This window comes from Lepus europaeus, chromosome 1, assembly GCF_033115175.1.
Source record: "Lepus europaeus isolate LE1 chromosome 1, mLepTim1.pri, whole genome shotgun sequence".
Taxonomy (NCBI): domain Eukaryota; kingdom Metazoa; phylum Chordata; class Mammalia; order Lagomorpha; family Leporidae; genus Lepus; species Lepus europaeus.
In genome coordinates, this window is record NC_084827.1 from 34,935,210 (window position 1) to 34,948,007 (window position 12,798).

Genomic DNA, 12,798 nt, shown 5'->3' on the forward strand with positions numbered 1-12,798 from the left:
AGGGTTCCCAGCAATTGAGTCATTCTCTGTTGCTTCCATGTTGCATTATCAGGAATCTGGATTGGAAGCAGAATATCCAGGACTGGAACTGACACTTTAACATAGGATGACTTACCCTACTGCTCCACAATGCTGGCCCCTTCTAATTCTTTTTTTTTTTTCAGATATATTTATTTATTTGAAAGGCAGAATTACAGGGAGGCAGAGGCAAAAAGAGATATCCTCCACCTGCTGGTTCACTCCCCAAATGGCTGCAACAGCTGGAGCTCAGCTGATCAGAAGGCAGGAGCCCAAAGCTTCCTCCGGGTCTCCCATGGGGTGCAGGGGCCCAAGGACTTGGGCCATCCTCCACTGCCCTCCCAGGCACACTAGCAGCAAGCTGGGTGGGAAGTGGAACAGCCAAGACTTGCCCCCCTTCTATTGAATTCTTGTACACTCAGTATTAATGTTGAAAAAGAAATATTCAGAGTCATTCTTTACCACTGCATTAACGAAATTTTGTTATTTTATAAAACATACTTAACAGTGTCTGATTCTATATTCCATCAAAGTTAGTATTGTCCCCTTGATTATTTTAACTATAAAATTTTATGTTATTCTTGTTTCCTATAGAATACAAAATTGTAGGACCACTGAGTATTATGGAATTTTTTATTTTTATTTTGTCTGCTGGCATTAATTTTAACAGTTTAGGAGTAGAAGGAGTAGAGGAAGGTAGAAATGCATTTAAATTTAATTATATCAAAACAGATTTAAATGTATATTATAAAAATACATTAGTAAAATATTATTTATGTATCTTACATTTCTTCTAAATGCAATTTATAATATTGTTTCAATGACAATGCATTAAACAAAATAAAGCTGGCTTTGATGTTGTCAAAATTATATTTATACCATGGTTTACATACATATAGGATTTAATTTGATTCCAAAGAATTATTTTTGGTTGTGGCATATTATTAAACAAGTGCTTTGCAACCAAACCAAAGAAATAAAAAAAAAAACACAATCCTTAACACATAAACTAATATCCAACAAGATACACCTAATTTAAAAAATTTATATGCCTATCACTTACTTAAAACAAAACAAAAAAGGCAAAACAAATCTTTATGGAATTTTAGATCTTTTATATCAGTTAGCCCAATGTCTTTAGTTTCAATATGTTAACTGAATTCTTCAAGCTTATATAATTCTTTTGCAGTATGGTTGGAATAAGACCCCCAAATTTAATTCATTTTTGCTTTTTACTATTCCGTTCTTTAACTCCTTAAGATGGAATTTTAAAAATTTTATAATTTTAATTACCTATTGGAAAAGAGAATTTCATATTAACCTACAATGAAGGAAGTGATTACAATGCTATATACTAATATTCATCTAAGATAGCAAAGCAATGGCATTTACCTTAAATTTACGTCTCTGCTCTGCACAGCTGTTGAAGAACCACAAGTCTGTCTCATGGCTGTAAATGTAACAAGAACAATAATGCGACCAATTTTTCAAATCTAAACTAAATTAAGTAGATTTGTCATAGGCTAGAAAGTTGATAATGTATTCTACAAAAAATTTAAAATTTACAGATTATAGAAGTGTGCATGTGTATGCTTTTGTGTGTATGTGTGTAATTTAGTCTTTTTAAATTGGAAATAAGTTGTGTGAAACTGAAAACATTAAATACTCTCTTTGGCTAACTTTCCTCATTAAGGATCACTATGGATAAGTCTAGGAATTGCTAGAAATATAAATAAATAAAACACTAAAATTAGAGGCCATCTTCTGCTGTTCTTATTAGGGTATGCTTTCTGGTATACATAGTAAGAATGTAAAGAAGAAACATAGAGTAACACTTAGGTTTACATCAGCTTCCATTTGCATCACAATCTTTATATAATATTCATCAATATGTCATTAATCAATGCACCTACTTATTAGAACTATTCAATTGGTGTCTTATATAATGAATACAATGTGTAAACAATTCAAATTCATATGTTCACATCCCTATATATGAAAATCACTACTACAACTGGTATTCAAGCTTGTCATATGTGATATTTTTCTTTCCATTTTGTGTTAGACATTCTAATATCTATGTCATCTATACATAAAAACCTGAAAAAATGGAAATGAAAAAAGTAATAAATTCTAGTCTGTTAGAAAATACTCTGTACCATGTCACACTTCAAATCTGGTCACCACTTTAACATTTAAAGGAAATTCAGGTGAATATTAAGAAGCAACCGAATATTGTTCTTGTGACTTGAGCCATCAAAACAGTTTTTAGAATATCTATATTTTCTTTCAAACTTTATGCAATGTTCTTTATAAAACTATATTTTTAAAAAAAGCCACAAACTATCTTTTAGTTCTCTAGAGATGTTGCATCTGATATTGTAAGAACCATCAGGATCCAGTAGTATGAAATACTTTGCCTTGGATTTGCAGATTTTAAAACATTTTTCAATTATTCTTTTGAAATTTAAAAGGTAATCTACACCAACTCTATTATAAAAATTTGGTTATATCCTTGGTTAAGTAGAAAAGAGCTAGACTGAATCTTATAAGAAAACTTTCAGTATGGTAATTTTACATTAGAAGATTAAAATTTGAAACAACAACATTCTGTCTTTTAAACAATAGGTAGCAAATTGTGGAACTCATGCTAAATAGTATTTGCAGATGCAAGGATAGGCATTACCTAATATCCCCGTTTGACATCAGATGTGTAAGCTACTATAAAATGCTATTAGGATTTTATTAGGTCTTTAATGCAGTCCCAGCATGTCTCTAGTTGATAACTCATCAAGTACTATGAAATACTAAAAATTCAGGTACACATTATGTTACTTGCAGTGAATATTTTGGTGAGCAAATAAGTCTTCATTCATTATTTCTAAATCCTCATTCAAAAAAACCAACTTCTTATTCCTTTCACATTTTAGCATGAGATCTAATCAAAGTTCTAAAATAATCCTAAAATGCTACAGTTTAATAATCCATACCATGGAGATGTATTATTTAGATTAGCATGCATCACAAAACTCAAAATGCAAGTAGCGCAGTGGAAGTCTTTGTAGTAATGGTCAAAAAATGTAATTCTTAAAAGGCATTTATTATGCACTCACTCACCCTTTCATGTAAAAATAACAAAGTTTGGGACTTCTCCAATTTTACTGATACAACAATTGCTACATAAAAATAATATCTTAGTTTAGGGACATTAATATTCCTATGCTATATGTGTGAATTTTTTGAAAGAAAATTATGTATATTTTAGTGAATCAATCAAATCTAGACTTCCCAGTACAACAACACAAGAGAAAGTAGAAAAATATGAAAACCCAGACATTCTTTTCAGAGATAACCTGGTAACCAGCAAGAAAGCTACTTCTGCTGGATTTAGCTCTGCAGAGGAAGGAGCGCTTTCAAAATCTTCTCTTTTTCAGAGATTAATAGATTTAGGGCAATATAGAGTGTTTTTTAGACATTCAAAACAGTAACTTCTTTCCTGTATTTGGCTTGTTTGCCAGCATTTCCATCTCCTTTTTTTTTTTTATGTAACCAACAAGAAAGCAAAATTATACTCTTAAACCACAATGAAAATAAACATTTCATTTGCTACCTTCTGTGTTTTCTGGGTAAATGTTTCAGTCTCATAAATGCATAGAAAGATTCTCATGGAATCAGGGAACCTGAGGGGAGTGCTACACTCAGTATTATAACCTGAGGAGGGGTAAGATGGTGAGGAAAGGGTCTCACAGAATTACTGATTAGTTAAAACAAAAGAATGTGAAATTTGTTTTAAAGGAGAAAATACAATAGAATCTTAAATGTAGGCTGATTCAGGAAAGCTTGCCTTTGCATTCATGGCAGACACCCAGAGTTCAGGCTCTGCTGAAACATTCCCTATCCTTGAATCCCCTTCCCAGCCACCCACCCACACATGACTTTCTTACCGCCACATATATTCCCATCTCAAATTTGTTTAGGGACCAAAACTGTAATCCAGTTTTTAGGTAATAAGTACTTTCTGGATTGTGTACATCGGTATCCTGTAATTCTATGTCATACAAACTAAGCTATAGAAAGCCATGAGTGAGACTTAGCTAATAACATCTGTGGGTACACCTGAAAACGAAAACAGACAACTAGGCCATTAAGAAAAGAAATTGGTTTTGTTAAAATAAAGCAACATGAGTTGTTTACTTAAGTTAAAAAGAAACAAAACAAAGCTCGCCTTATTAGACATGTATAAAACAGATGATTGAAGAAAAATCATTGCTTATTATTCAACCAAGCCAATGAAGAGTTTCAGAGATGTTTTATGCAACTCTAGTTCATACCTTCCAAATATTTAAAAAATACACCATAAAATTGTTTTTTCTCCAAGAAAATATTCCATAAATTTTGGTTAGAAAGGCTATGTAAAACAATGATGGTATTATGAACCAAAAAAGTTACTTTAAAAGACATAGATGCTATCAGTTTCACAGGACAAATATAGTGAGTAAGGACAACAGATTCCAGAATGTGTTTTCATAACTGTAGCAACAGCAGTAACTCCTTGGCAAACTCAAACAGTTCTTTTGGCAATCCTGGAGTTTTTCCGCATTTGTCACTTAGATACAATTGTGGGAGGGTGTGTTACACGGCTTTGTTTCCTTCCACGCCATTTTATTATGACTTTGCTTTTAAAGAAGAATTTTTACATTTTAACCTGTGTGTGTAGCTAGAACCCCATTAAAATCTCACAAGGGAATTTTATACAAAATTCCTTATACCTCTGTGTATCAAATGTGGTTCCTGCACAATATTGCAAGGAGCAACTTTGTAAACTTTTGAGATCTATGCTAACAGAATACTTTCTCTTTGAAGAAGTTCAAATGAATTTTCTTTTTGAATTAAAATTATCTACATATGCCAATGTAATACTTGCCTGAATGCATACACTTGGGTCTACACAGCTGTTCTCATTACGAATCTTTTAGAGTAAGACCAGAAGCACAGGAGTGCTTTACTAACCTGCAGTGGCCTCTGTTTATCACTGCTCTTAGGAGACTTCAATCCACTTGTTTGCTGCTGTAAGAGAAGTTGTCTAGCTGCTTGGAGAGCCTAGAAGTAAAAAAGGGAACAATATCTAAGTATTTTGATGAATGTAAAAATTACTATCAGTTATTCCTCATTAACAGTAAATGTCTTCGATGTATGAGAACATTTATCTTCCTTTTATACAGACTATTTATATTCTTTTTCTAATATGCAAAAAATGTCAGAAAACACACGTATACAACTTTATTCAAAATCCGGAGATACATGTACTCCTGCAGGGAATAAATTTAATTTGTTTAAAGTGCTTAAAGAGGAGAAAAATCATAAACTGCATCAATAATCTCATTTCCAAAAGGAACTTGTCTTTGAGTGTTCAACTAAAATGCCCACTCCCTTTTAAATTATCACTCCATTTGCATTTTCATATTACAATTTTGCAGCAAAAGCAGTAGACTTCAAGTGTTACCGGAAGCTGTAATTAAATTTGACAAATCAACATCAGATTATCTTGAAAGTGAATTAATAAGGATTTTCACTAAAGATTAAAAACACTTTTTGTACTTACAATTCAAGGGGAAACCACTCCTTTGACAAAATAAAGTGCAGTTTTAATGCCAAATAAAATTGAGTGGTTTTCATTTGCATTCTTAGCAAAATCAGAGAACAAAGAAATTACCACTCAACCAATCAGGTTTGTTTCTATGTATGACAGAATACCAATCAAAACAGAAGATGTTTTCATTTATTTTTATGTTTTCTTTGCCACTCAGGAAAATAAAACTTAACATAAATTAAAGTAAGCATTTCATTTACTAGAAGAGGGAGAGTTTTGTGAATGTACTACATAAACTTATTATGTAAAAACTAATGCCATAAAATAAAAATTGTATATTAAATTGTTTTAAAGATAGCAATACAAATCAATATTTTAAAAAACTGTTTAAAAGCTTGTATTTAAATATTCATTTTTTCCTCAACAAATGTGTTCAAGGAACACCACTAGTGATGCAATTTTTCAACAGCTAAAGCTAACACAAATCATTACCCTACCTTCTTATCCACTATCTTAGAATATAAGCATATATTTTTCATAATGGAAAACATCTTCGATTAATATTCTTCTATAATAATTAAGATTCTCAGCTGATAAAAAGTACAATTTTGATTGGAATCAATGATCTGGTTTTTAACAGAGTTTCTAGTATCCATGACAACAGTTGCTTTGACAAGATGTGCATATGGCATTACACTGCCAGCTGGTGTGAACAATGTTTGAACTACTGCATTGAGATGCTGAGCAAACAGAAAAAGTTGCCACGTCTTAACCCTCAGGGAAGGCAGTCATCCCCTGATCAATTATGAAAAGACAGAGAGAGGGCTGCTACAGTCTGGCTCCAAGCAAGTTTTCTGAGAAGGCAGGCAGACATAGAAACCAAAGTAAACAAACTGAATGCACTAGCACCATCTCCTAACAACATTGATTTGTCTTCCCATAGCAGGATCTGGCACAGTTTGTAAAGCACACTTTTCACATTTGGAGACACACTCTCTCACAACAGTCTTCCTTTGTTTTTTAAACTTTTCCAATAATTACCAGTCAACCTAAATATTTCGAAGGATGGCACATGCCAATGAACTCAGGACAATTTATTGTAGAGCTCAGTGTTAAGAAGAAAGTAACAGTTTCACAAATTATTGTCACAAAGCTCATTGCTTGAAAAATATAATTTGATATTCTAAGTGACATTTACTTTTTCTCTGAATTACAACTTAAAAATAACTATGAATGATATTGTTAAAGTGGCAGTTCCTATAGTGTGTCTAGGAAGGCTGTATATGTAAAAAACTCAAAATAAAAAAAAAATCCCCATCGATGTAAAAATCCACATTTCTGTCTAATATTTTAATGTAATTTCCCTCATTGACTTGATTAGTTCATTTTGTTTATATACAATCTTTTTAAAATGTTAAAATCATGCACTTATTTATTATCCCTTCAAAAATGTACTGAACGCAGTTTAGAATCTCAGTATCTCAAATGGCTGGGCATTCAGTCTTAGAATCAACTAATCTGGTTATTTTTCAGAAAATAAAAAAAAAAATAGGCCTTGAGTAATCAACTGCTGTGTTCAGTGTCACAAAACAATTTATCAGTGCATTGTTCACGTTCTCCCTCCTTCCAGGTCAGAGTACATTTCAGTGTGCCATACTGTCTCAATTTCTGTCAAAAAAATCAGATGTTAATGAGTAAAATATAAGTACAACAGAATATATGACACCATGAGGAATCGCTCTTTACCTGTATGGAGAGTATATCCATTGAACAGAACTCAAAAGCGAAAACAATGATACGTTTATGTTCTTAATGTGTAAGTGAATCAAACAACTACCATAAGTTAAACACCATCTTTACAGCTAACTGTCCCCATCATCTCGTACTTGGGTTTCATTATAGACTACACCTATACCTGACAAAGGGCTAAACAGCCTGATCACTTCAACGATTATTACTACTGCAAGTAGAACTGCACATTCTAGAGCTGGGAAAAAAAAAAGAGTCTAGAAATTGTCTAGCCTAACTTTCTCACTGTCTGGACGAATAAATGAAGAATTCATACCATGATTACTTTATTAAAGTCACAAGGGGCAGTAGTAAAGTGTGTCTCCCAAGCCTAGGGCCTGTTCCTTTTTAGCACCTGCATTATATTCATTCAACTCAACCCAAACATGTAACCCAATGAAATATGTAAGTGTCTAATGGTTATAGAAAAACACTGAGACAGTGGATACTTCAGAATTTTAATTCATTAAAATATCATTGGCCAAAAGCATGTATCTTCTGCACTGTTAGTAGAAGACTGATTATTAAAAAAAAAAAAAATGAAAAGAAAAACAGGAATTTGGCTAACACATGCTTCCACTTTTAAAGTAATTTGATTTTTACAGCACACATTTACAGTTATCTTCAAAATAGCTGAGGATCACTTCCCAATACAAACTCACAAAATATAACTACTTGTTTATTTCAACATTCTTTTGGTATGACTAGTGAATTCTATAGTAAACTTAAGAAGTTGGAGCACAAAACAAACAATTACAACAGATCAGGAATGATTTAAAATTCAAAAGCAGAAATCTCTGGCAGTTTGCATTCTAACTACATGCACCATAGGACATTTTTATTTCCAGTATTCTGGATAACACTTTAGGACTGAATTTCAATAAATAGTTACTTCAAGATGTTTAGTTCATCTTTGCAATTTATTATTTTAGCATATCAAAACATGAAACATTATGAGATACAACACTTCCATGAATAAAAGGTGCTAGGTGTCAAATTACATGAGATATTAATTTGAAAATAACTTGCCAATTTTGTCAATATGTAGAAAAGATAAATTCCAGGGCCATTCATGAAGTTCTATGAGCCATTAAGATCACAAAATGAAAAAGTTGTTTACTGAAAATCCTTTCATAATGAATGCATCTGATTCAAATGAATAACAAAAAGATTTCTAAGGCAGCCAACCCATATCTAGTTTCCAGAAACACATTTGTTCTGAATTAAAGGTGCACTTTACCTAATGAAGTTATCTAATTTTAGTAAAGCTAAAAAAAATAAAATAAGACATTTAAAAAATTGGAATCAGATTATATCAAAATATTTTGAAAAAAAGAAATAAAATTTTTACAATATCATAAGGTATATGTTCGTTAGGCCGTAGAGATCCAGAGATGCATGTGACTTCCACAGCTGAGTGTATTTTGCTCTAAAATATTTATTAAAAACATCACCCTTAACAAGTTACTGTGTAGTTTCAACTGAACAACTTTTTAAAGAAAAGCCAAGTTCAAGTATATCACTGTTTCTTACTAGTAATAACTATGCTAGTTGAGAATTTCACAAAGAATAATTCTCTGTGTAGGTCACTGTGAGGATTAATGTAGGGTGGAAAACCTTTGTAATCTGTCAGATAAATACTTTTATTCTAAAGAGCACTGAAAAAACTTCACCAAAATTAAAATTATTTGAGAATACTTTAGAAATACCCAGTGAAACTAAAAAAATGTTGAGTATGCTAAGGTTTATAAATACCTTCTTCTTTTTTCCAAAGTAAATATATGTATACTTTTGGGGGAAAACAGACATCAGTCATATCTCTCCCCATAAAAATAGGAATGCTTAACCTATCAGCCTGTTGCATTTGAAACATTAAAATGAAAAATGACATCGACGCCCATTAATATCTTCAATGTATAAACAGCACAGCGTGACACATTCTTGAGAGCTGAAGGCTACAAAATCTCTCTGAAACATAAATAACAAAGCACTCAGAAGCATATTTGATGTTGATATTCATCTCTGAGAAAGACACTGCTGCCCAGGCTTCTTATGAAAATAGATGCAGCCCAAATGGATCTCCTGTAATTGGTTTCAGATAGCGAGGTCAGAAGAAATATGATACAAGAAATGATTATGTGGAACAGGCGAAACAAGAATGTTTACACAGGCACTCCCTGTTATACTGACAAGGGGTGTATACTTTGCAGATAACCAGACCAAAAAAAAAAAAAAATTGCCAACAGGACGTCCAGACTTTCACTCCTCATACTCATGTATTTTGACCTTTAACATACCATGTTTTTAACATGTTATTTTGAATGCTGACCATAAAATAAGTTTTCAAGCAGAATTTCATTTTTCTAATTATTTTCCCAAGTGTGGTTGATAAGAAGTATAGTCTGATCCTAGCACAAAGGATATGAATTCCTATTCTGTTTGGCCTTTCTTCACATGCTGCTCCAAGAGAATACACTGATAAATGTAATCTGAAGTCTCATAATGCTATTTAATAGAAGAAAATTAATCACTTAATTGTCATAACCTATTTTCAAACAGTAATCTATCAGAGTGAAATTATGCATCTGTAGCTACTGACCCTTCATTTTATCTTGCCTGATACATAATAAGACTAAGTTTGTTGGGGGGAAAAAAACTAATTATTAGGAAATATTTTAAAAAATAATTGCTTTATCATAGTATATTTTACATAAAGTTAGAGAATATATATGCAGATGGATATACTCTATTTACATTATTCATTGCTCTGGTGCCTAATTGAGAAGATAGCATCATTTCTTTTATGGACTATAATCAGAGTGAGTAATTACTTATTGGGCATTCTATTTACCAATCAGATGTCAGGCTTTTGGGGCTTAGCATTCAAGATGTAGATATATCCAAAGGATAGGCAGTCAGGGAACTAAATCTATACAAAATGGATTCTCAAGTCATCCTCAGAAGTAATAATATAGTCCTTAAGATGCAGGTCCAAAGCCAATATTAAGTGTATTCTAGTATGGCTTCAACTTCCCAGGTGACCTCAGAGATCCTTCCATTAAGTAAGTCTGCTAGTTACCAAAGGCAATATAGGTTTTACTTTTTTATTTTCAGATCTAGACTCATACAGTTAGTTTAATGGGATGAACAGGCTCTCCTCCTCAGAGCTGGCATTCCACAGGCTGCGGTAAATAATATAAAGTAGCCTGGAATTCATGTCTTATAGTCTTCATGATTCTGTTGCTAGTAATAATGAAGTGTTCATAGAATATACAGAAAATACTAATAATATATGTAATATTAAATATAATTCTCATTCACAAGTTAAGGAATTTAGTCTAACTTTTAAGATCTTTAAGTATGACAGGGCAAGTTTAATTGGAACCAATTTTATTAAAGTTAGTGATTTTACAACCTCTTTTTTGTGTACATATTCTGGAAACTACAATGGTTTACATGCTCTCTCTCAGGCTTACAGGTTTATAGGCTCTCTCTTTCTGCTATAAAATATTTTATTATTTTTCCCAAATATATTTTGGTCTTATCTTTTGTTTCTCTCACATGTTAGTACATTTTTTTTTCATTATGAGGCCAATATCATCCTCAGTTTGTTTACAGGTTGAAGATTCATTATTGCTATATTTCTATAACTTCAACTGGCATATTAGTAACTGAAAATACATGACACTAAAGTATAAGCAGAATATCACAATGTAAACTGTTATAGAAATCTCTGTTTTTGACATACTTTTCCGCTTAAAAGGAAAATTACAGAGTATGTATGTAGTGTTTGGGGAAACGTTGGAAGGGTAAAATGCATAAAAATTACTCACCATTAAAATTTTTTTGAGTGTGCCCCATACATTGAGCAAAGAACTAAGCATAGCACATTTCTGGAGGTAGGAGGGGCGATGTGACATCATTCCTCCCAGCAAAGAGTCTAATTGAGTGGACTGTCCAAAAGTCATAAGCAATGTTTCAGAAACATTTTAGGAATTCATAAATAAAATAGAAGAAACTATTTTCAGTTGGAGATCCCAAGGATTTAATATTTGACTGGATTTATAATGACAGATATCATCTCTTGTGGAAATGATGGAGGGCCACACCAAGAAGAAGCAAAGACAATTTGAGATCATATATGGTGAAAACAAAATAATTGATCTTACATCATATTATTGGTTTAGACTCTAGTAAAACACGCTGAGAAGGTTGGTGAGTTCTAATTCATACATTTGACTAAGCAATAAAGAGCAAAAATTCTTGATGTTATTCAGCAGGCAAGGATAGATATTGCTCAAATCTGGAAACTATGAAATCAGCTTGTCCTGAAACAACATTGCAATCATGTTGTGTAGACAGATGACAAATGATAAAGATAATGAGGCAAGGTAGAGGTACAAAGATCAGTAAAAAAAAAGTATGTGCAACTGTTTATGAAAGAACAGCTGAAAACAAGCCTCACAGAGGGACTGTCCAGGTAGTACCAGCAGAATCTAGTCACTGTGTGTGGGGTGCAGGGGTGGGGAACATCTGGCGTGTGATCCATATAAGGCCTATGAAATCATTTGATTTGGTCTTGCCTAGGCAACTGCAGGTGGGTCTTACAATTCAGTAAATCCATAGCAGAGTAATTTTCAAATTGATAATTTTGTGATTGATTGATATTAGAAACATAGAAATGGTCCTTGGCAAGAAAAAAGGTTCCCCATCCCAGAAAGGGTAGGTAACTGAGAGAATAGCTAGAAAGAAGGACATTAGCTTTATAAAATGCAGGCTTGGAAGAGGAGATGATGCTATTTACCACTGGCAGGGTAAAAGGACACTTCTCTAGTGGACAGTAAATAACGCAGAATCCAGGTTGGGAATGATCAGCATCCTTTGTGGGCGCCAACTGGTATCCTAGGTGCTCCACCTCTGAACCAGCTCCCTGCTGGTGGCCTGGGAAAAGCAGTAAAAGAGGACCGAATTGTCTGAGCCCATGCCAACCCATGTTGGAGATCCTGATGAATCTCCTGACTCCTGGAGTTGGCCTGGTCCAATCTCAGCGGTATGGCCATCTGGGGAGTGGACAGGCAGATGGAAGACATGTCTCTGTCTCTTCCTCTCTCTCTGTAAATCTGACTTTCAAATAAATAATCTTTAAAAAATACAAAAGAAGCCTTTGGAAAATGCAAAACAGAATGAATATAGGGCCTACCAAGTCCATTCCTCAGTATATAGTCAAGAGAATGAAAACACATGTCTCCACAAATAGTTGTATATGATTGTTCATAGCAAAATGACACAGAATAGCCAAAAAGTATAAAGAGATCAAATATCTGTCAACTTATGAACAGATAAAGAAAATATGGTATATTCATAGAAGGGAATGGAATTCAGACATAAAGAGAACAAAATGC

The 12,798-nt window shown here is 32.9% G+C and overlaps 1 protein-coding gene across 1 annotated transcript in view; it reads right to left on the minus strand.

Annotated features, from left to right (window-relative positions):
- Nucleotides 1–12,798, minus strand: part of FOXP2 (forkhead box P2) — a 547,305-nt gene that overhangs the window by 161,081 nt on the left and 373,426 nt on the right. The window contains exon 4 of the mRNA XM_062198659.1: nt 5,029–5,118. Coding sequence (XP_062054643.1) covers nt 5,029–5,118 — 90 coding nt within the window. The remainder of the gene's footprint in view (nt 1–5,028; nt 5,119–12,798) is intronic.